Source organism: Gobius niger, assembly GCF_951799975.1.
Source record: "Gobius niger genome assembly, chromosome: 14".
Lineage (NCBI taxonomy): Eukaryota > Metazoa > Chordata > Actinopteri > Gobiiformes > Gobiidae > Gobius > Gobius niger.
In genome coordinates, this window is record NC_136865.1 from 6,263,956 (window position 1) to 6,288,222 (window position 24,267).

Consider the following 24,267-nt stretch of genomic DNA (forward strand, 5'->3'; position numbering starts at 1 on the left):
TTCAATATTTTGTTCCCACTTATTTTGTTTGTGTGTGGGATAAATCTCATGAACTACTTTATATGTTATGTTATGTAACATTTAATACATTTCTAGATTTTAACTGTAAAAATCCAAATTTCAACACATAAAGCTAAAAACTTAGAAACTTGCACTTAAAAGGAGGGCGGAGCCTTGTATGTGTCAAAGAGGTGAATTAAAATAGTTTATATTTATATTTTTTCATTAGCGGCTGATTCTTTATTCGAACAATGCAATGGCTGGAACAGCCCCATTGACTTCCATTATACATGTTTTTCTTTCCTCTTGTGCAGTTTAAAACAATGGATTTTAAAATGTCCGCATTTCAATTAGAAGAAAGGAGTGAAATTTGACATTTTTATTGTATTTCATCAGATTGGATCTTATTTCCATTGTAGGCACATAAATAAAATCACTTTATTTTCCCCCCCAATAGAATATAATGGAAATATGGTATTTGTAATGGACTTTACTTACATTTTTATATACTACACAAAATATTACCTTTGAAGTCAAATTTGCTTCAGTTTGTTGAACAGAGTGAGAGACATGAAAATCAAGAAAGTGTTTATCTATTCGATTTAAAGATGACTTAAAGGGATGATTTAAAGGGACTTGGTATTGCCAACCTGACGGCATTATCTCAAAATATTATATGTTATTATATTTTATTTTACACATATATAAAAATTCAACATAAAAATATTGCTGACCCAAGGAAAGGACTGACTAGATATTATTTTTGGAGACGGGACAAACGTGATCTCCATTTATAGGCCACAAGAATAAAGTAGTAGTACAGTAGAAGGCCTACCGTCAAAAATTGGGAAACACTTTTTATGTGTCAGCTTTTCTTTATTTTTGTTCGTTTTATGTTTTAAATTCTTAAAAATTGCCACACTTTGGCATTTTCTCAAAGAGCTTCACAAGGTCGTCCCTGAAATGGTCTAACAGTCTGTGAAGTGAAAACCATTTCTGGTGACTGCATTGTAAAGCTCACTGAGAAAATGTCAAAAGTGCAAAGCAGTTATCAAAGGAAAAGGCGGCTATTTTCAAGAATCTGTTTGACTTTTTTTGGTTTCAAACATAAATCCCTCTATGTACACATACACTCTACAATGTGAATAGTCTTGAAATAAATAATAAACAAAAAAACAAACATTTATCTGCTGTTTCGATTAGATCATTAGATTGTGTAGGCCTCACCTTTATGACACTTTTATAAGACCGAAAGAAGTGAGCAGGTTTACATTTCTGAAAAATGAAAACCTAGTGGCAACACATCTACAAAGGTAGGGCTACAAAACTACATGTTCACCTTTCAAAACAGGTGTGCCTGAATTTTACTTGCAAACTAGCCAAAGAGGGTGTGGCATTTCTGGGAAATCTGCCTCTGGATTGAACAGTTGATTTACTGAGTTGATTCAGTAGCTTTCACAGCGAGGCCATGGCTTCACCGTGTGTCTCTGAAGACCTGACCTGCTCCATCTGCCTGTCGGTGTTCACGGAGCCGGTGATGCTCCTGTGTGGACACTCGTTCTGCAGAGAGTGTATCAGCGTGTCTCTGGACAAACAGAAGAACTGTCCAGTGTGTCGAGCCTCAGTGGACACAGAGGGACAGTCTCTTCTAACCAACCATGTCCTGAAGAGTCTGGTGGAGAAAACCAAGCAGAAACTACAGTACAGACATGACAAAGAGGTAAGAGAGGGTTCTGAATCTGGTGGGATACATTTTGTGAGTAATTAACTTATTTAGTTAACTTTCACAACGGAAATAGTATAATAACTAACTGTAAATATGACAAAAGCTGCCTTTTTTATTTGAAGATTAACTCTCTCTTTCTTTTTCTCTCTCTTCCTTTCTATCTTTCTCTCCCTCCCTCTCTCTCCCTCTCTCTCGTCTCCCTCTTTCTCTCTAGAAAGCAGAGTTTTTGTGCCCTGAACATGACGAGAAGCTGAAGTTGTACTGCATCACGGACCAACAGCTCGTATGTGTGATCTGCAGAGACTCACAGAAACACCAGTCGCACAAATTCAAACCTGTGAGTGAAGCTGCTGCTCTGGTGCGAGGAGAGCTGCAGAATATAGCTCAAAAGATATCTGCAGATACTGACGCTCTGGAGACCCTGGTCCAGTCACAGAAGGGGGAGGTGGACAGCACCAAGCGGCGATCTGGAGAGCTGAAATCACTGATCAGCAGCAAGTTTGAGGAAATGTACAAGTTTCTGAAGAGGAGGGAAAAAGAGCTCACTGTTAAAGTGAATTCTGATGAGGAAGCCGGTCTAAACCAGATGAGCGAGAAGCTGCGTGACATGGAAGCCGCCATCGCTGAGAACAGGAAGCTGGAGGAAACGGTGACGTCTGCTCTGCAAATACAAGACCATGAGCGATTCCTGAAGACGTGGTCTATGGAGAAGGAAGCCAAGGCGGTAAAATATTCCTTCAAGCCCAAAAGAGGAAATTTCCAGGTGCAGAAGATTGAACTGTCCCTGGGGCCGTACGAGAGCCACCTGCAGCTGTTCGTGTGGAAGGAGATGCTTCAGGTGGTGACGCCCCGAGAGGAACAGCTGCTTCTGAAAAATTACCAAACCAGCCTGATGGTGTCTCAGGATCAGCGCAGTGCAACGTATAATCAACTGAAACAAGGAAATAATCAGTACGGTAACAATTGTGGATTTACAGTTTATAGCTCGAATCAACAGCCCAGCTCTACACAAAGCACAGACACATTCGCAGGGCAGCATTACTGGGAGGTTTATGTGGGTCAACATAGTAATTGGCAGTTGGGTGTACCTAATATTTACTTGAGTCACAATGCTGGTACCTTTCAAATCTATCCTTCAGGGTACTCCACAGTTCTAGCAGTTCAAGGCAAACCTCAGAAAATAGGGATCTACCTGAACTGCCCCAGAAAGGAGTTGTCCTTCTACAACGCAGACAACATGGAGCACATCCACACTGCGAGCTTAGCTAATGTCTACTTCCCAGTGTCAGCACACTTCATGTTGGGTAAGTCCAACTCTAATAATGACCCCCTGGTGATATGCCGATACTGATGCACACAAAAAGCCTTAACCCTGACGTCAAATACTTCAGATTTGAAGACCTCACCAGGTCGTCAAAAAGGATGATCCCTGACATATTTGTTTTTGCTTTGACAGTTTAGTTTTTTGCTATTGTGAAATACGGCAACATGTAACCTGTAATATTGTGTAGGCCTAGCGCAGCTGTGAATGTTTTGCAATAAAAGCTTAATAAAATGTTTGAGAGTTTTTTTTTTTTTTTTCAAACAGGACCCACTGGTTGTGTACTTTGACCTTTTTCTTGATGTTGGGACTCTTGAACTAAAAACTGGGTACATACAGGGCAAAAATGTCAATATTTCCAGATAAATTGTGGTTGAAAAATAAATGTAGGTTGGAAATGTACCACTATTTTATTTATTCGTTTATTTTTAAATTTTTCAAGGTAAATTGTATTTGAAAAAAACACTTTTTAACGCGGTCATCCTACTAATAATAAACTAAAATGAGCATGTATTAGGCCCGACATTTTTTTTCTTCTTTTTTTTTTAATATACCCCACTCCAGAGCTGAAATAGAAACACAACTCTGAAAGGTTGAATCTGCGGTTGCCAGGGTTCCTCCATGTCTGTCTCATAATGGTGCAACTTCAGCAGGGACACTACTAACCATTATTAACTTAACCACATTTTACAGCCTGTATCTGTACTTTTCTACTGGATTAAAAGTTAAAGTAGCTGATTTTGAATTCATTTCCAATAGTGACCCATGTATGACGCAGAATAAGTGAATCTAAAGTTCTAGTTGCAGGAATCTTAAAATCACCAAGGGCACAGTCTGTTTTGTTTAACATGAGCACAATTCCTCATGAATTACACTTTTACGTCATTAAAAACATATTTCTTTTCCCCCTGATCAGGATGGGTTTCCGTCTATCTGGAAAGGGGACATACATTTTTGCTCAAATCACTAAAAATTGGGTGAAGTGTACACGTGCGTTTAGCGAGCTCTGGTGGTGGTTTATGGACGTCCCTCCTTCCCTTCCCTTCCTTCCTTTCTTCCTCTCCTCCTCCCTGCCTCCCCCTTTTCTTTCTTTCTTTCTTTCTTTCTCTTTCCCCTCCCTCTTTCTCTCTCCCTCCCTCTTCACCCTCTCTTCCTTTCTTTCTCTCTCCCCTCCCTCTATTTCTTTCTTTCTCTCTCCCTCCCCTCCCTCTCTTCCTTCCTTTCATTCTCTCCCCCTTCCTTCCTTCCTCTCTCCCTCTTCACCCTCTCTTCCTTTCTTTCTCTCTCCCTCCCTCTTTATTTTTCTTTCTCCCTCCCCTCTTCCTTCCTTCCTTCCTCTCTCCCTTTCTCCCCTCCCTCTTTATTTCTTTCTTTCTCTCCCTCCCTCTTCCTTTTTTCTCTCTCCCTTCCTTCCTTTCATTCTCTCTCTCCCCCTTCCTTCCTTTCCCTCTCCCTCTTCACCCTTTCTTCCTTTCTTTCTCTCTCCCCTCCCTCTTTATTTTTCTTTCTCCCTCCCCTCTTCCTTCCTTCCATTCTCTCTCCCCCTTCCTTCCTTCCTCTCTCCCTTTCTCCCCTCCCTCTTTCTTTCTTTCTTTATCTCTCCCTCCCTCCCTTCCTTCCCTTCTCTCTCCCTCTCTTCCTTCCTTTCTCTCTCCCCCTCTCTCCCCTCCCTCTTTATTTCGTTCTCTGTCCCTCCCCTCCCCCCCTCTTCCTTCCTTTCTTTCTATTTCACATCCCCTCCTTCCTTCTCCCATCCTTCCTGCCTTCCGTCATAAAAAAAAAGATAAAACATCTTGCTATATTTTCTCTCCCTTTTTTTCTTTTTCTTTATTCATCTAAATGTTTTCCAACAGAGTAAAATAGTGAAATAAAAAACATTTCCCGCCGTCGCCTCGCAGCGCGCTCTTTTGATGAACTTGTACAGTAACAATTATTGAGCAATGTCATATTTTCCAGTTCGAATCCAATTGAATGTTTTTTAATGACATTTAACACTCCCTGCAAAAAACCCTGAAATAGATTCTTGTTTTTTTGATGGAGAAAAAGAAAAAATCAATTATATTTTTTGTCTTCATGTCCATGGTTCATCTTTAATGGTATACGCTGTACACACACAATACAAAGTAAAACAGCTCGTCTTCACTTTTTTAAATACGCCTTGTACTTTTTCTTGACTTTGGCCACTTCGTTCTCGTCGGGTGTTAACTGGCCGTACCATTTATACCAACTTTCCCCCGCTGTAGCAGAGGGAGGGGGGGGAGGAGTTTTCCCCACTGCATCATGGGAGTTGGAGTAGTCTTCTCCTATGAACTCCACATATGGAATCTGAAAAGGAAGGAAGCCTGCAGGGAGAGCAAGAGTGCAGATGGGTAAGTGAAAAAGCATTTCGTGCAAAGTTTGATTTTTGTTTTAGTATGGACGTAATCTAACTATAAAAACAAAACAAAATGAAAATACTACTTGTTCTTATTAAAGGGGGTCATTCAAAATTTGTTTGAACGTTTACCCATGATTTTATTTGTTGCAACTTTTGTAGATTACAAATACTCACTGCTTTTTGCTTTCTTGTTGCAGGTCATCAATGTATAATCAACAGTATACTATAAGGTTGTGCATATGTCAAGATGTCGTTTCCTTTTAGAGTTATTTAAAGTGCAGATCCGCTATTTGAAAGACAACGCCAAACACAACAAAATAAAGTAAAGTGCTTTTAAACTCTTGTTTGTTAACCTGTTAACCCTCACTTTAACCAAGGACATTGTCTCCAGTTTGGCTTGACCCAAATCTAAAAGCTTTCTTGAACAAAAATGTCAAAAATAGTGACGAAAACAAGGATGAAAATACAAAAAATAAAAATAAAAAATAGAGCGACAAAAACACAACAAACAAGCGACAAAAAAAAGGATTAACCCTGGTCTTCCATTGGGGCATTTTGTGCCACTTTTGGCCATTTTTTACTGTTAATTTGGCCATAACTTTTTCTATATTTGAGACATTTTACTATTTTTTTCTAACAAAAACGTAGTTTGACAAACATTATCAAAATATAATTTAAAAATTTCATATTGGTCACTGATGCAGCCTGTACAAATTTACTACCCTCATCTTACATTAGTGGCTTTTCATGCCACTTTTTGACGGCTGTAAAAATATTGTAGATGAACATATTTTCTAACTTTTTTCACATAATTATGTTAATCCACTTCCGTTCTGCACAAAACTACCAAAGTTTGAACAAATATCAAAAATATTTTACTGTTGTATAGCCAATTTAAAAATGACAAAAAAAAAAGAACACAAAAATGGTTTATTTTCCACATAAAAGTGAGTTTGGGCAGAATTAGGATTTACATTTTGAAACATTTGTCTCTGTCAAAGATCAGTAACAACTTTGATTTTGATCGTTTTTTTTTGTTTTTATGTAAAGTTGAGTTTTCACATTTTCTCCGTAATTTCATGTTAGTGGCATTTTTTTTTAAAATTGGTTATAAATAGTTAAATATTTTGACGTTTTTTAAAACTTTAATAGTTTTGAGCAGAACTGACTCACTTTTCGGCGTCACTTTCACAAAAGCATAAGAAAAATACTCTAAAAGTTCATAACATTGATACAAATGTTTTATAATTTGATGCACTGTTTTTCCCACAAATGTTTGAGTTTACAATACTATAGGAGGACAAAATAAATGTAATTCCATTACTAGAAGTAAAATGAGGTATAGCTCCTTTAACTGAAGACAAGGATTAAAACGTGATTAAAAAGCAACAAAGAAGCAACAAAAGAGCAACAAAAACGTGCTGGAAAATAACAACAACACAATCTTTTTTTTTTGTAAACGACAAAAACACGACAAAAAAGCAAGGGAAAAAGCAACAAGAAGATGACAAAAAACCTTACCAAAACAAGACAAAAAGGAGATGAAACTTTAAGAGTTAAGAGGTTACGTTTCTTCAGGTCATGGTAAAAGCAGAAACCAGGTCACATTAAAAGGATTAATCATTTTTGTTCCTTTTTCATCACTCTTTAGTCACGCTATTGTTGTTTTTCCAGCACGCTTTGTCACATTTTGGAAGTGTTTTATTATTGCGGCTTTTTTTAATTGCGTTTTTTAATTTTTCATCACTCTTTAGTCAGGTGCTTTTGTTGCTTTTTAATTGTGTTATTGTTGCTTTTCCGGCATGTTTTTGACGCTCTTTTGTCGCGTTTTTGCTTTTAGATTTGGGTAAAGCTAAGCTGGTTTAGCAGGCTTTGATGTGGTTGAGTTCCATAAAGTCCCCCATTACGGTAATAAATGGTAGATCTTGCTTACCATGATCGCGCGCTGCATGGATCGCTTCAGTCAGTTCCTTCTGCTGCTTCATGCACACACCTGAGAGCACACACATGAGGAGCATTGATGATAGTTTCGCTGTCATTAGTTTCAAAGGCTTTTCGAGATCAGCTCACCAGTTTTGGTCGGGTCATGGATCATGCCTGTGTGGGAGCTGATGAACTGCTCCAGCAGCTTCACATTCTGAAGAGGAACAGTTAAGCCTTGTTAGTATGAGAGTTCACACGTGTGACACATGTAGGGCGGGGTACCGTTAAATGATACCAGTCTGGTATCAAAAAAATAAGGTTCCGGCACTACTGGTATAGAAGAAATAAAAGTATTGAAAGCAGGTACTGAAAAGAAATATAAAAACTTTATATTCAAGTTTTGATGCTGTTGGTCATCAAAATTTAAAAAGGTAAACACACAAGTTGAAAAGAAATGAAAAAAAAAAAAGTGAGAAAATTTGGGTAAAAAATTGGGAAAAACAAAAAAAAATGGGAAAATTTGGGGCAAAATCTGTAAAAAATTGAGGGGGGGGGGGGAAATCGAAAAACAAAAAAGAAAAAAAAAAAAAAGTACGAAAAACTTGGAAAATGATTTCTCCCTCTTTTGTAGTTGAAGGAAGTTTCTCATTTGTTTCACCTCAAACAAATGATACAAATGCAAAAGAAATGAAATAGTAGCAAAAGTAATAATTACATTATTAATCTGTTTTTTGATTCTACATGACAAATAATTTAGCATAGGCATCGAAAAAAAACTATCGTTCGGGTATTTCTATCGAAAAGCAAGTATCGTTTAAGTACCGGTATCAGAAAAAAATGTACTGGCACCCAGCCCTATGCAAACATAATAAACCGCTACCATCAAAGTTCATATAATAAACCCACCAATTCCCCCAAAATGTCTCAATTATGCAGGCTCATATTTCTTGCACCACTAACCTCTATATTCATAATTGATTAGAAAACGTGTTATTATACTTACTTGACTTGTACCCAGACATGAGATAAACGCCATAAAATGCAATTGGTGCATTTGTGGAAAATCTGCCGCTTGTTCATTATAGGGGAAACAGCCATTAGGTTGTTTGGAAATTAGAGCATCTTTGGTATTGTAGTTTTATTAGTTGGTGCTATATATGTGGATTTTCTTTTAGTAATTGTAAATGTGTCTGTCACTAAGGTCCTCTGCTAGGACACTCTCTCCGCTGCTTACTTATGCAAATTAACTACCTTGCTAGTTTCGTTTGTCCCGAGATACTGGAAAAACATGTACTGGTCATCGTGCTCAACCACTTAACCCCCTGCATAAACCGGGCAGATTTTCTCCAGTTTGGCATTACCCAATTTTAAAAAAAAGTTTAAAAAAGGGACAAAAACAGGATGAAAACGCAACCAAAAAGAAATGACTAAAGCGAGGAGTACATGAGCAGACAATAACATGATGGTGAAAAAGTGACAAGCATGAGATAAAAATGCAAAACAAAAAGCCACAAAAACCAGGATGAAAACGCGGGAAAAAAAGTGACGAAAACAAGGATGGAAAAAGCAACAAAAGAAAACAGACAAAAAAGAAACAAAAAAGCTACTACAACAAAAAAAAAAAAAGTGTCAAGAGCCCAGCAACAATGTAAGGAAAAATCCGTCTAGATCTGTTTTGTAGGTCTTTGCGTTCAAATGAGGCGTTACTCTGCCCTATCGGCTGTAAGCTCCAGTCCAGAAGCTTTTAGATTTGGGTAAAGCTGAACTGGAGAAAATGTGCTCGGTCATGGCGGGGGCAAAGAGGTTAAAACCTTAAATGTAATCATAAAAGAGAAGCCAACACACCTGGTGATGAATAATAATATTTTGATCTCGACAGATTGGGCAAGGGTTTCCACAAACCTTGTCCCCTCTCTGTAAAACAAATGGAATTTAAGTTCTGTAAAATAAAACATTGAAAGCAGCCCTGCATCAATGTCAAAGGAGAGATGTGTTTTACAATGCACTTCTTTCGTGTTTTCTGCGGGGGGATTCCTCCTTTATGGTTTCTCCTGTAGCCTGTGTATATGGGATCGCTTCCGTACTTTTGGATATATTCTGTCAACATATAAAAACAAAACTTGTTACACGTGAAGACACAAACTGAATGAGGTAATCGTGCACACAGGCACCTTCACTCTCCAGATATTCCCAGGGTTTTTCTTTGTAGCGGGACAGAGACTCGACAGCCTCAGCAGCGCCCTTGTCTTCTAGTGAAGCCGCTTGGCAGAAAGGGTGACGTGATGAATACACAGGGGGAAGCCTCGCTCGGAGTGGCAACCTCTGGAGACAGGGCTGCAGACGGGAAAAAAAAAGTTGTAGTAAAGTAGTGTTTTGATTTGAACATGTTTACCCCGATCTCGGGACACAAAAAAGTCATGTTCAAGGATTAATCTTACATAGCCAACTTTAGGACCTTATTTGGGGTAATGGTTTGGAGACATGACAATATTTTGTTTTTATCTCAAAGTGGAGAACCTCACTTGTACTTCTTTAATAAGGTTCAGATTGGGGAACAAAACGGTAAATGTATGTGCAATCCAAGAAAGACAAATGAAATGTACTGTGCAAGACAGTATTTGTAAGAAATAATAACCAAGAAGAGGGAACACAATCTTACAATACACAGCTCCTAAAATAAATGTGAACGTTTTAGGAGCTGACAATATTGTAATGCTTGTGCTGCTCGTGAAAACATATTCACGAAAATGTTGTACTAATAGGCACATTGTTTGCGCATGAAATGTTAAATCTATGGGTTTCCTAATACATTGAAAAAACATTATTTAAGCCTTTTCCCATCTTACAAAACGCATTTACCCCAACACATAAGCCCCCACAGCTAACAGGAGCATCATTTGGCCTCCTTACGTGTAAAAAGCGTTCATGCGACATGTCTTGGTTGAGGCTTTATAAATCATATAGCACGCGATGAAAGTGTGACAAATGAATACCTGATAAACCCGAAGAGGATGCAAAATTGAAGGCGTTATTCGCCATAAAACCTTCGCAACGCCTTGCATGGAGGCGGCCATGTTGTTTCTGAGTGGGGGCATAGGTAGGGGGTGAGAGGTGAAGTAGGAATAAACTTTTTCTAAAATTATGTTTAGAATTGTTTGTAGTATCGTCAACGCAATCATTGTAGTCTTTCACGTTTTTATTTTATGTTTGAGATTATTTGGAAATGATTAGACACACGATGACGTCACATTAGCTCTGTAAGTCACGTGAGCAGAACAGGCGAGAGAGTAGGCTTTCGGGCGCCATCTTAGCCATAACTATATATAACATTTTATACAAAAGAAGCCCGTTAAAATCTACTTAATTCGACATATATAGTTGGGATATTGTACAAAGTTACATTTTACGCCACGAAACTGTACTTGTAGATTAACAGTAAGGTAAAAAGTCCAAGAATTGCTGATGTACGCCATTATGCCCTTGAGGGGAAACAGAGGTCGTTTAGCGGCCATTTTGTTCGGGTAAAAAAAATGAGGAAAACGTCACATATGACGCAGAAAACGTCACGCACTATAAAACCCAAGTCCCTCCCCTTCGAGCTCATTCCTGGATTTGGTCAAAGGTAAGTGAAGTCAGACAATCAGCGAGGCTTATCTTCGTCTTTTTTGTTCGAATATCATATAAAATCACATTGAAACATAGCTCATACTTTATCTATTAACATTATATAACGATAAGAATGAATGTAAAATGTGTCGTCGGTTATATTCAATGTTGAATGTGTGTCTCCTTTGTGTCTTTCAGATATGAATTTGCATTGCCGAAGATTGATCGTCGAGGACTTTGAACATCTCCGCTCAAATCAAATTTTTTTCTTCAAGTAATGGACATTCGATTACTATTTTTGGCTCAAGTTGTTCCCGAAGGAAAGGGTAGCATTTAGCTATCACAGCCCCACCCAAGTCTTCAGTTTCTATTAAAACAATGAAGGCTGACGATATAAAATTGTCTGAATAAGCTCTATAAGTGCCTGAAAAGCACATAAACTCCCGAGACGCTGAGGATCTATAGTATCAGTAGTAAGTTGTTTTTGAAGTTAAATTGAAAATTTATGAATTGTTAATTGTAGACTTAAAATCGTTTATTTGGCTTATAATTCGATTACCGATAGTGCCGATAGCATGAGCTCACACAGGAAAGCTTACGGACGCCGAGGCTCCGTTTCTTTGTGTGTGAGACTAAATGGACCTATTGTAGCAAGTAAATAAGCAATCTGTGCATAAAGATTGCCGTAGGCGTAAAAAGAGAGAGGGAAAAAAACGCGAATAAGGGCTCGTGATGTCGGATTTTTGCCTGCCAGACCTGCTTTGTAGGGGCTGCTCCACGGAACGACCTCCCTTTGCAATCTATACATAAAGATTGCGCTAGTTTGTGGAATACTGCGCCGGTAGTAGTACAGGGACTTCCCGACAGCAGCAGCGCAGTGCTCGGCAATCTGTGGATAAAGATTGCAGGACGCGATGGTCTTTGAAGCTCAAACAGTTGGGATCGCCAAATTTATGGAGAGCTAGTGGTGGTTTGCCTTTTTTTCCCCCCCCCCTCGGAAAGCACTTGGCGCTAGCAAGGGCTTCGCTCGGACTGTAAAATGTACTGCCAGACCAGACTCCGCTGGCTGACGCTGACATTACTCGCGATGCTATATCCGGTGTTAGCCGCTTTGTTTTCCCTCTTCGTAGCCTAGTGCTGCTAGGAGGGCTGTTGTTGTAGTGTTAAATGTTGTTCCGTCGGTGAAGTGGTTAACAGGGAGGAGAGGGAGGGCTGAGTAAAGCGCCTCCCCCTCTTTCTCTCTCTCTCTCCCAGGGCTTCAGCAGCGGCAGGTCCGTCCCGCTGTTCCGCTGTCACACAAGTCAGCGCCTTTTATAGGCTCTTCTCAGCCGCCCTTATGTAACGGAGGGCGGATTTACTCTGACAAATAACAACACGTGCAGCTTCAAACTTGTAGTTCGATGACATGTTGTAGCCTACAAGGTTGTGTTTCCATTTCATCATAAACAAGTGATGTGTAACACTATTGTACGGATGTGGTCATGAATGATGTTCTCCCCCCAGTGACCGAGGAGAGGTGACGTCCTAACACTAACTGTAACTCTGCACATGTGTAACAGCTGTGACATTTACAGGAGTTGGGTTAAGTGCAGTGTTGTGGAGGTCTGAGACTATTTATTACTTCTACAGTCCATCGGGTAAGACCAGACTGATTCTCACATCATAATGCTCATTTTTGATGATTAATATAAAAGAAAACACTTGAATGTTACAGGAGGCGTAACACTACTTAGCAGTGAATGAATAATAGATGCATGCTTGTATGGCACACCCATATAATGTACTGTAATCAATAGCAAAGGAAGTTGTTTATGAAAATAAAAACTAGGTTGCCAGACTTGGTAATTAAGCCCCTCCCTCCAGTCATTCAGATACCACATGAAGTAATTAATATACTTCATTATTGTCAATATAGGTTAGAGCATAACCTTTTGAATCTTTGGGTGTCGTTAAATGTAGAAGGCATGAATGTATGGATCCACAGTTTAAAGGAACAATTAGTTCCACAACTTAAAAAGCTACATTTATACTCAAAGCGTTGTAGGTCTATAGAACCATTGGTGTAAGAAAAAAAAAAGTCAAATTATTGAAAGGATGGATACAGAAACACATACAACTGTCAGAAGATAGTGCTACTTAAATAATCCTCTTTCAAATGTATTGAAAAGTAAAAGTATTCAACGTGGATTTGGAAATCATTGTTGTTTTACAGTACAGTTTTATGAAGAACTGTACTGTTGTGCAGTTGAGGTCTTAAGACGACTAGTTTCTGATCAAAACGACTTTACAGCAACGTTTAGATTCACCTGTGGCACGTCTACAAAGAGGTCACTGGGAAAAAACCCTTTAAACCTAATTTCAAATTTTTTCCCCCCCAGTTTAAGTTAAAAAGTATTCATAAAATGTGTACTTTTACTTCATTACTTTCCCCATCTGTTTTTACCCCAGGGAATTTTATAATATTTATGTATCTGTATTTCTTCAGGTTTCCATAGGCCTCTAAACTAAGCCCCACACAAATCCATGTAAATGGGTCACTCGGTGTAACGCGATCACTGCGCTGTCCTCTGCACAGGGATTGTTTGTTTTCATAGCTTCTTGTAGCGCCTCCGCGGGCCCATAGGGGGCAGCAGACAGCCACGTATGTACAATGTGAGAACAGCTGACAGTGATGTCATGCCCACAGCCGCTGAGCCAACCGGAGATGACAGATGGAAAAGAAGTTAGGGCACAGTCAGTAACAGTAGGACACGATCGTTTCATAACTCAAATTGCCTTCTCCTCTCACCCTTCCAAATATAACTTCATCTGCGTACTAATAACCTTTTTTTTTGTTTTTTGAAATGCTGTTGTTTAACTGTAACAGATGGTATTAAAAAAAACATTTCTATCAATTAACATTTTTTTGTTTAAAAGTAATTCTCTTAACTGCTTTTGTACACCTCTTCCTTCCAAGTACATAAAATAAACAAAACTTGTAAGAAACTACTATAGCTTCTGTATAAAATGAACAACACCAGCTCATTACATTCACATCTGCTGTGCCCGGCGCTGAGTGGTGGTCACGTAGGATGCAACACTGAAACCCTGCCAACATGATCAACCACGTATCATGCGCTTCCTTTGTTAAGAGTTGTACGCTGAACCACTGTTTTGGTCTTTCTTGTATTGCGAGTTTTCGTTTGATCACCGAGAACAGGTTGGAGTCGTACCTAACATAAGATACTCATTAGGATATTGTGGCCTTTTTTTTCGTTCCCTGGAGCTACTTCTTTGTCTGGCTGGCAAAAATAAAAGACAAAAAGACCTATCATTTGAGCAACACGAGCTTTAATTGAATAACCTGCTGTACTTATGTTTTGACACACGGCTTTTATAATGATTCCTACTTTCCTGTTTTTTTTTTGCGCAGAAATGGCCGGGGGACCTGTTGACCCGAGGGAGATTTTGAAAGGAGTGGAGAATCTGCTGGGGAAAGACGGCGAGCTGCGAAGTCTGGAGGGAGTTCCCAAAGTGTTCAGGTTGGAAGCTAGAAATATATTTGGTTTTTGCTAATGTCGTCTGAACAAAACTCATTTCTGTGCTTTTTTGTGTGTGTTGCAGCTTAATGAAGGCTTCCACTAAGATGGTCAGTCGGTGCATGTACCTGAATATCCTGCTGCAGACCAAATCGCACGACGTCCTCAACAGGTATTGCTCAACCTTCCCGTCGCATCAACATAGTCAGAGAATCCATCCGAAACTTGAAAACTTTTGAAAACGGTGCACTTTTAACCCGCCGCCTCCTGTAAACGCAGGTTCATCCGAGTCGGGGGTTACCGGTTACTCAACTCCTGGCTGACGTACTCCAAAACCACCACCAACACGCCGCTGCTGAACCTCATCCTGCTCACGCTGCAAAAGCTGCCCCTCACGATCGACCATCTCAAACTGGTAAACCCTTGCTCTCATTATTGCAGACACTTTTATCGCCTTTTTCTGCTTTCGGCAATCGAAGTCACTCACACTTGAATGATCTTGCAGAACAACACGGCCAAGCTGGTGAAGCAGCTCAGCAAGAGCGCAGAGACTGAAGGTGAGTTTGTTTCTTGCTTCTACTCGATGGAGCTCGTTTCGAAATTCAACTTATTTTAGCAAAAAATGTAAATATTAAGAGTTTGGAGGCTAATAGGTTGCTATCTAATTGGCCTATCTCTTAATATTCAAATAAACAAGATTCCTAAAACATCCAAGCAAAGTACTTTATAAACTCTTTACTTGTACAAGAAAAAATAACCCTTTGCGAACCAGAATGCAGCTTGTTCGACTTTTATAGCTGTCTGTGTCGTGCTAAATGCTCCTCTCTGATTCCGCAGATGTCAGGAAGTTAGCGTCTGTGCTCGTAGAAGGCTGGATGGCCACCATTCGCTCGCAGAAAGTCTCCGCCAATGAAGCCGCTGTTGGTATGTTTAAGCGGCGCCGTACGAATGTTCGAACTTTGCGAAAGCAGACTTCTGACCTGTGTGTATTTGTCTATAGCGGAGAAGAAGAAGAAGAAAGAGGACCCCAAGGCTCCCGTGGTGAAGGACAAGACCAGCGATGAGGAGAAGAAGAACAAGAATAAAGCGCATGCGCCGAGCCACGCCAAGATCCGCTCCATAGGTGAGACTTTGACAGAGAACACGCCAACAAAGCATGGCTGGTTGTAAAATTACTCTCTAGTTCAGAATATTAATTACTTTTTATCCAGTTTTGATTTGGCTTGCATCTGCCTAAATAGTACATTGACAAAACATGTTGGTCAACACGGTTTTAACAGCTTTGCCTTTTGACAGGATTCGAGATGGACACTCCTAACCCTCCTCCCGTCAAGAAGGCGCCAATAGCGCCTCAGCTGGGCGACAAGTACAACATCAAGCCCCCTTTGCTCAAGAGGCCCAGGTACAGTGAGCGTTTCTGTGAGCGCAGTGCCATCTAGTGGTTACTGACACATCTGCTGATCTACTGTCCTCTGCCGGTACATTCGACTCACTGTTTTTTTCATACAGTGGCCCATTGGACGCTCCGCCGCTGGAGAAGAAGTACAAGCCGCTCAACATGCCGTCCAACGCTGCCAAAGAGATCAAAGTCAAGATCATTCCCGCCCAACGTAAGTCCTGCACGCACTCCACTGTGGTTGATTTAAAACCATGCTTTTGAAAAAACTGGTGCTTACTGCTGCTGTTGTCTGCCCCACCTGCAGCAATGGAGGCCACAGGCTTCCTGGACGCTCTCAACTCCGCCCCAGTGCCCGGAATCAAAATCAAAAAGAAGAAGGCAGCTCCCACGTCGCCCGCATCCAAGGCCGTGTCGCCCACCTCCAACAAGGTACGGCGTCGTTAAAGTAATCCTATCAAAGCATGGTATACAGTATGGTCTCATTTTGGTGTTTGTTTGGTGTAGGCCAGTCCGTTCGACAGCAGATCCTCGTCTTCCGCCAAACCCTCGTCTCCTGAAGTCGGGTCTGGGATGGCGGATGAAAACCAGGAGCCGGAGCAGCCCGGGACCCCCGTGCCCATGGAAGACCAAGACACAGCAGAGAACGGTAAGCACTTTACGATGTGTTGTTTCTTCAGTGTTCATATTTTTGCTTAGTTTTAGTCTTCATCTTGTGACAAAAGTGTAATTTTGTTTTTGGTTTGTTTGTGGTATTTGTAGGCGACAAGCCCAACGCGCTGTCGGAACCACGCGCCGACGAGGAAACCCTGACCAAAAAGGGCAAGAAGAAGAAGACCGTTCACTGGGCAGAGGAGGAGCAGCTCAAGCACTACTTCTATTTCGACCTGGACGAGACCGAGCGAGGTGAGCCGCGCTCTCACCGCGCCGTCATTTCAACAATAACGCCGGGTTTCCACAATAACACCAGGTTTGTTCCTTTCTCTTCTCAACAGTCAACGTCAACAAAATCAAGGACTTTGGCGAGGCGGCGAAGAGGGAGCTGATGATGGACCGGCAGACGTTCGAGATGGCCCGCCGGCACTCCCACGACACCATGGAGGAGCGGGTGCCCTGGACGCCCCCGCGGCCCCTCATGCTGCCCGGGTGCCTGGTGGTGCCCGGGGCCAACAGCACGGAGAAGCTCACGCAGCGGGACAGGGAGATGGGCATCCTCCAGGAGATCTTCCTCAGCAAAGACAGGTAAAAAAAACAAATCTAATAAAATCCAATTAGAACAACCTAGATCTTAACCAGTTGTGAACGAGAACTGATGCTTAAAAGGATGAAAATTCAGAATTTGACAAAAAGAGAAAAACCCTCATAGTTTTCACATAGCATTAAAGTGATGGTCTGTAAGATTGCAAATTGAGGAGAGAGGGAGAGAAATTCCAAAAGGAAACAAGTTCCCACCCGTCCCCTCCTTATTGCACCTGAAAGCCACCTCTGGTTTGCAAAATAAGGAAAAAGAGAAAGAAATTCCAAAAGTAAACGATCCAGCTCCCTCCCCCTTCCATCCTGATTGGTCCTGTCAGACTGGTTCACAGGAAAGTTCGTCTCATTGGTCAAAGTGATGGCACCGGGGATTCTGATTAGTAGGAAGGGACTTTAGAAATAATATACCTATACCTATTTATTATGACCTCAAATACGTTGCGTCAAATTGCAGACCAAGGAGGTCAATTATACATACACGTTTAAGTCATTCAAATAATTGTACCAAAAGGAAGGTCTTGAATGTCAATAAAATGCGTTAAACTGGATTTTAATTTGGCATGATAACTACTTTATTTTGACAATAGTGCATAAATAAAAATAAATAAAAGTAGTTCCAAAACACATTAACCTGCAATTGTATATTTAATAACTGCATTAAAATGGCAGTAAAACAGCATGTGTTCAGTTTGACTTGCTGCTATCTGCATAAACCCTGATTTTGCAGTTAGATTTCACTGACTAACCGTTGTAATGTTTTTGCAGTGTTCCCGACAGTCCGCACGAACCAGACCCCGAGCCTTACGAGCCCATGCCCCCGAGACTCATCCCACTGGACGAGGTCAGTCGCGACCCCCTCACACATGAACCTCTACAGCTTCCTTTTATGAATACTAACCACTGAAGTCTCTCTTCCCTCCCCACAGGACTCGTCGATGGCGGAAGAGCCCATGGACACCACCCCGCAGCAGGGCGTCGGGCTGGGAGGAGACAATTCCAAACTGCCTCCCGTCCTGGCCAACCTCATGGGCAACCTCAGCACCAACTCCCGCAGCCCACAGGCGTCCAACCCGGTCAGCAACCAGGCGGCTCCCGCGGTCAACGTCCAGGAGCTGCTGTCCTCCATCATGGTAAGAAGTCGCCCGTGTAATATTCAGGGAAGTGCCATTCATTTTGGATCTAAACGCCTCTTGTTCTGCTCCAGGGCGCGCAGGGGAACCAGTCGACCGAGGACCTGGTCAAACAGCCCGACTTCAACGAGAAGATCAAGCAGCTGCTGGGGTCTCTACAGCAGAACCAGAACCAGGGCGGGCCTCCAGGTACGACCGCTTTGCTCCAAACGCCCACACAAACACGGCAAAGACTGTGCACCGTACAAACAGTTCCCTTTTAGCACTAGATTAACACATTTTGACAGCCTCGGCTCAACCTCTTAACTCTCGCCTGAACCAAGAGCATTTTCTCCAGTTTAGCTTTACCCAAATCCTGTAGGCCAGTGTAACACCTCATTTGAAAGCTAAGATCTACAAAACTCATCTAAATGGATCTTTTTCCTCACGTCATCAGATTTTTTTCCATCTTTTTTAATTTAATCTTTTTTTAATCAATTTTTTGTCCTTTTTTTTGTCACATTTTTGTCCTTTTATTGTCATTTTTTTAAATATTTTTTTGTCATTTTTTTTGTCACATTTTTTGTCTTTTTTTAATCAATTTTTGTCTTTTTTGTCTTTTTTTGTCATTTTTTTGTCCATTTTTTGTCTTTTTTGTCATTTTTTCGTCACTTTTTTGTCAAAGTTTTCTCACTTTTTTGTCATGTCTTCATCATTGTTTTCATCTCAGTTCTGTCGCTATTTTCACACCTTTTTCTCAGAAGCTTTTGGATTGGGGTAAAGCCAAACTGGAGAAAATGTACTCGGTTCAGGTGGGAGTCAAGGGGTTAAAACAAAAACACACGGTTACTTGAAAATGCGCAAAAGGTCAAGGTTGAGACAGTTCTCAAATATCTTCTTCTTTTTTTGGTGCCCTGTTCCACAACTAACTTATAATTTCGCTCTACACAAATTTGATGTCAAAAATGCTACAAAGTGTCTGTCTCAAGTTAGATTTTTACCCCCAAAACATTTCAAAACAGCACATTTAGTTTCCACAGCCCAGTCTAAGCGTCTTCTTCTCTTCCTCTACAGTGAACCCGGGTCTGCTGGGCCACAACCCCGGGATGAACAACATGAACAATATGAACAACATGAACAACATGAACATGCACATGCCGATGCCCATGAACGGAGGCTACCCACCCAACGGCCCTGGAGGTCCAGGAGGCCCCGGTGGCCCTGGAGGCCCCCGCTACAACCACCCGCCGCCCCCACACGGCCCGCCCTTCAACCCGGGAGGAGGTCCCCGCATGATGGGCCCCCCGCCGCCGGGACAGGGCCGCGGCGGCGACAACGGCAACTACTGGGGCGACGACTCCATGCGAGGCGGCCCGCACAGGGGAGGCCACTTCCACAGGGGCGGGCGAGGCCGGGGGGAAGGGCCGGGCTTCAGGGGCCGGGGCCGAGGGGGCCCCCGGGGCGGACACAACAACATGAACGGTACGTTTTAACAATGATTCAGAATGGCTCTTTGAACATTAGGGATGGACAGTTAACTGCAATCTAATTCAAATGATTATTATTATATTTTTGCAATATCTAAAACTTCTGAATAAGTCTAGATTTTCAAACTTAATACTTAAGTTTACTTGGCTAACAATTGGCATGACTGTAACATTGTAGCAACCTTTATTTGCCCTATCTTAAACTTAATACAAAATGACACCCTACATTGACCAATTCATAGAGACTGTTCAATTAAAGTGTACCTTTTTTTTCCCCAGACATGTCGAAGAGACCCGTGTGCCGCCACTTCATGATGAAGGGCAACTGCCGCTACGAGGGGAGCTGTGCCTTCTACCACCCGGGGGTCAACGGGCCGCCCCTGCCCCCCAACTACAACGGCAACAACGCCCCGCAGCACGGACACTAACCCGCCCCCCCGCCACAGACAATCATCAAACAACTCTGGTTTTACCTGGACTTTTTTAAAAGACAGACTGAAGACCGCTCCTCCATTTCAACGCTTTCCTCCTAAACCCCCACCGCCCCAAAGAACTGGAAACCTACAGACTGTATTCTCTCTCGGCTGCTCCGTGGCTTTAGCATTTCACTTTTGACGGCAGCCTGAAAGTGTTGCGCCGGCTGCCTTCTGTATTCCACTTAGAAAGCACTTTACAAGATGAACAAAGGTGGGGGGGCAGCAAACGCGCGACTGTGCTAACAGGTACTCTTTGGATAGCGCTATGATGCTAGCTAACATAGGCGAAAAGAATAGAAAGCTAACTTCGGTAGCGCTAATCGTAATCAAAGCGAAACTTTGACTTTTTTTTTAAAAAGAACCAGCTGGAATCGTGACTAGCACAACCTGTAACGTCGCAAAAATGGTGCTATTGTCAGTAACGATAAGTGTATTTTACTATATAGATATTGTGCTGCCCGAAAATGTGTCCTCGATGGTGTTCATGCTACCGGCTTTCCGGAAATTTCCTCCCTACCGCTGCTTGTGTTGAATGTCCAAAGTGTGCGTGTTGAAAAGCATTTCCAAGCCTTTTCTTTTTTTTTTAGCCTGAGAAGTAGCCTGGCTAACACCAGACTAAAATCACAAGTGATATTTAGTCTGGGGACCACCAATTCATTTTCTCGTAGGAGAGGTGTGGTTTACGATCGTCCATACTCGTTTATTGGGCGATACGAAAAAAAAAAAAAAAGTCTCATGCGTCTGCAGTAGCCACAGCCAATCGTATCATCGTATGAGATGACGTATGACGTACCCGCTGTAAACTTTTGAGCTAAATTATTTAGAACAAGGTCTAAAGCTTGATCAAAAAATACCATCGTGTCTGCTGCTGTCACGTTGGATCCGTAAATAAACTTTTTTTTATTATCCGTAAATAAACTACAAGCTTTCATATATCGAATAGCGCGTCATCGTCTTGCCGTCCCTCCTCGCTCTGTGATTGGTTCCCAAATCCACCGGAGATTTCGGCCATGGTCCCCAGGCTGTTGTGCAGTTCGAAATAATTCGAGCGCACACAGCAGCATGGCGTTAGCCAGGTTACCTGAGAAGTGTACCGCTTTGGCAATTATGAGCTGCGCAGTCAGTGTTAGCATCCCGCGCGGGGTCCGCTGCTGTAAAAATTGACATTGTGTTTTCCGTGAAAACAAATTCACTTTTTTTGCGTCTCTTGTGGGACCGACGGAATGTAAATGTTTTTTTTTTGTGGTTATTTTCCCCATTTTTTTTTTTTTTTTTTACTTTACTTTTATTTTGATACGATAGAGGGAACACTGCGCCATTTTTTACAAAAATGGCCGCCGTTTTTTTTGTCAGTATGAAATGTTAGTATTAATTTATAATACACATTCATACACATTTCTATTTTCAGTTGACTCTTTTGTACAAAATGTATAAAATAAATGTCAGAAATCCAACCATTGGTGGTGTTTTGCTATCGTTACATATGAGTTGCATAAAGTTTAGAGGAAAAAAATACTTTTAAAGGTACTGATCATACTGAATTCAATATATTAAAGACCATTAACATTTTGCATATAATGAAGAAATTATACAAATGAACTACTAATTATATAGGTGATGACATCCAAATATTTCAAGTAGCACCTGTCTCACCAGTTTGAAATGCTAATCTTCCAGAGTAAAATAAAAACTGAAAGTAAAATTGTATGAAAGGTGAGCTTATAGGACGTATCGCCCCCTTGTGGAATGACCAGGGAAGGCCTGCTGTATGGGACTAATGAAAAGCCTATTGTACAAATATAACGTGTGTATACATTTTCTTTACTGTACGTAATAAAGAAAAAAATGATAGTATACATTTTTTGTTTGCTTGTTTATTATTTCCATCTACAATCTTCCTATCTACTTTTACAACTGTATAGACTTAACAGTAGCTTAACAGGGTTTCTTTTGCATCTGGGTAGCCTATAGTAGTAACCGTTACCCACTCTCCCTATCAACAATTGCAACATCCTGTATTAACAATGAATATTATTCTTTGAGCAGGAGTTTGTTGTCAGTTCCTGGTCCTGCGTATTCTGCCTGCATCCTGGTTGGGACAGCAGGACACAGGCTGTTGGAGGAGTCAACAGCTCCTCCCTGTTTTTATTGTCAAAGCACATTAATGAGTGCTTCCATTGTGTGTGGCATTGACAGTGTTATCCAACTGTCCAAATACAGGCCGATTGTGTCATTTCATTGGCAGATAACCAAAAGCTAAAGATGAGGAGAATTTGTAAGCTAATTTTAGGAACAGTATAGAAAAAGAGGCCTAATTTAATTTTCTTAAACAGAAAATTATTGTGTTCTTCTTTTGTGTTAGCACTGATTGTCAACTGGTGGGTCGCGGTCCAAAAGTGGGTCATGGAGTCATTTTCAGTGGGTCACGAGCCTTTCTTGAAAACTACTGCAAATGACTAGTTCTGAAGGCCTTTGACAGTCATGCTGAGTGAGAATGGTCTAAAAGAACCTAATTGTTTGAGGAAATAGCCAATATACAGGGTTTCCGCATGGCATTAAAAAGCCTTAAAAGTCATTAAATATACAAAATCAAGGCCTTCCTCCACACATGACGTTGTGTGTTTCTCCCAAACTATTCAACTTTGGTTTGTGAAAGAGCTCCACAGCACTACTGGAAAAACATTTAGTGGACTGATGGACCCAAAGTCGAATATTTTGGGAGGAACACACAATGTCACGTGTGGAGGTATATAAATAAGTAAGTGAACCCCTGTATTAAATATCTGCTGATCCTTCTTTTGCAACTTAAATAACTGCTTTCCTGTAGTTGCGGATTAGACGCTCACAACGATCAGGATGAATCTTTGACCATTCCTCTTTACAAAACTGCTGCAGTTCGGTGAGATTCAGGCGGTGTACTTACTTATTCCACGCTGTCCTGTGAGTGTTTACATGTTATGGCCAATAAAACATGATAAAATATAAATGTTTGAGCGGTAATAGTTTAAGCAGACACTGTTTAATAATTCTTATGACGTTAATAAAGATCAGACCACATTTAGTGACCAATTTAGGCAGAAATGTGAGAAATTCCAAATGGTGTACTCATTTTTTTCCTCCCACTGTAAATCAATGGTCAAAAATGCAAAATGTTTTCTGTTATAACTTGAAAAGAACGTTCTTGAACTCACGCGTGCTCATCAGCCAATCCGAGGCCGACGTTTCCCCTGAATGCTGAGGTGGCCTTGGACCCGACCCAAACGTCTCCGCACATGCCACAATAAGATAATGAAAAGACAAACAGAGCGGACTCTTACGGGGCAGTGACAATGAGCTGGTACTGAGGCAGCCAAAACAAACAGCGCTGTGACGTCAGGCTGCACCCACAGGGGGGAACGCTCCACTACGCTCAGCTCAAGGCTTGGTATTGGGAGAATCGGAGGAAAGGGAAAGGAAAGTTTGGTTTAGTTCATCAGTTCATGCTTCAGTCTTTCTCCAATGCCCCTGGAAGTGTTTCCCATAATTTGAACTGAAAATCCATAGAATAGAAACATAAAATGCCAACTACGTATTTTTTTCCAATATTGTGCAGATAAAGTTTTGGATCAAATATACAAATCTTATGGCAAAAATCGCCAATACAACATGAAAAAGGTGTTAACTGTGGGGTAGTTTGAATACTTTCACACTGATTTACATTTTGTTCATGCATGAAAGCAGCTTATTACAAACTACACCTGTTACATCGACTGACTTCAGAAAGCATAAAAGCACTTTCTGATTCAAATATTTTTTATTGAGGCAAATCTTTTTACAGGTTTACCATTATTGAAGTTACTGAATGCTTCATTTTACAAAAAAGACACAAAAAAGACAAAAGGAAATAAATAAATCTCACACTATTCAGACAAAACCGACATGTACAAACACATAACATGACTAAAACACCTCAAAAAAACAGACTTCAGAAAAAGAAAAAGAAAAAAAAACACCCCTCCCCCAAACCCCACAGTGCTATCCGTCAGTCCAACTAGATTGTCGATCCGTGGTTTCCAGGTACAAAGTGAAAGGCTT

At 41.1% G+C, this 24,267-nt stretch overlaps 3 protein-coding genes across 3 annotated transcripts; 2 read left to right on the forward strand and 1 right to left on the reverse strand.

Annotated features, from left to right (window-relative positions):
- Positions 1-1,468: 1,468 nt before the first annotated feature.
- LOC306973441 (nuclear factor 7, brain-like) lies at positions 1,469-3,077 on the forward strand (the record flags this gene model as incomplete). The annotated part of the gene is made up of 3 exons (XM_079570364.1): positions 1,469-1,720; positions 1,941-2,682; positions 2,866-3,077. The coding sequence occupies 3 exons, from the start codon at positions 1,469-1,471 to the stop codon at positions 3,075-3,077; spliced, it is 1,206 nt and encodes a 401-aa protein (XP_079426490.1).
- A 2,022-nt stretch (positions 3,078-5,099) lies between these two features.
- On the reverse strand, positions 5,100-10,442 carry mrps18b (mitochondrial ribosomal protein S18B; the record flags this gene model as incomplete). Its single annotated transcript, XM_079571372.1, has 7 exons — positions 5,100-5,389; positions 7,358-7,417; positions 7,495-7,561; positions 9,193-9,261; positions 9,347-9,444; positions 9,519-9,681; positions 10,341-10,442. The coding sequence occupies 7 exons, from the start codon at positions 10,440-10,442 to the stop codon at positions 5,187-5,189; spliced, it is 762 nt and encodes a 253-aa protein (XP_079427498.1). The 3' UTR covers positions 5,100-5,186.
- A 709-nt stretch (positions 10,443-11,151) lies between these two features.
- On the forward strand, positions 11,152-20,415 carry ppp1r10 (protein phosphatase 1, regulatory subunit 10). Its single transcript, XM_079571243.1, has 18 exons — positions 11,152-11,426; positions 14,366-14,474; positions 14,557-14,643; positions 14,751-14,886; positions 14,977-15,028; positions 15,309-15,395; positions 15,472-15,594; positions 15,768-15,873; positions 15,981-16,081; positions 16,175-16,299; positions 16,375-16,516; positions 16,630-16,773; positions 16,863-17,109; positions 17,887-17,962; positions 18,048-18,251; positions 18,326-18,440; positions 19,305-19,712; positions 19,997-20,415. Exons 2-18 carry the CDS (start codon positions 14,368-14,370, stop codon positions 20,143-20,145), a joined length of 2,409 nt encoding a protein of 802 aa, XP_079427369.1. The 5' UTR covers positions 11,152-11,426; positions 14,366-14,367; the 3' UTR covers positions 20,146-20,415.
- Positions 20,416-24,267: the final 3,852 nt, after the last annotated feature.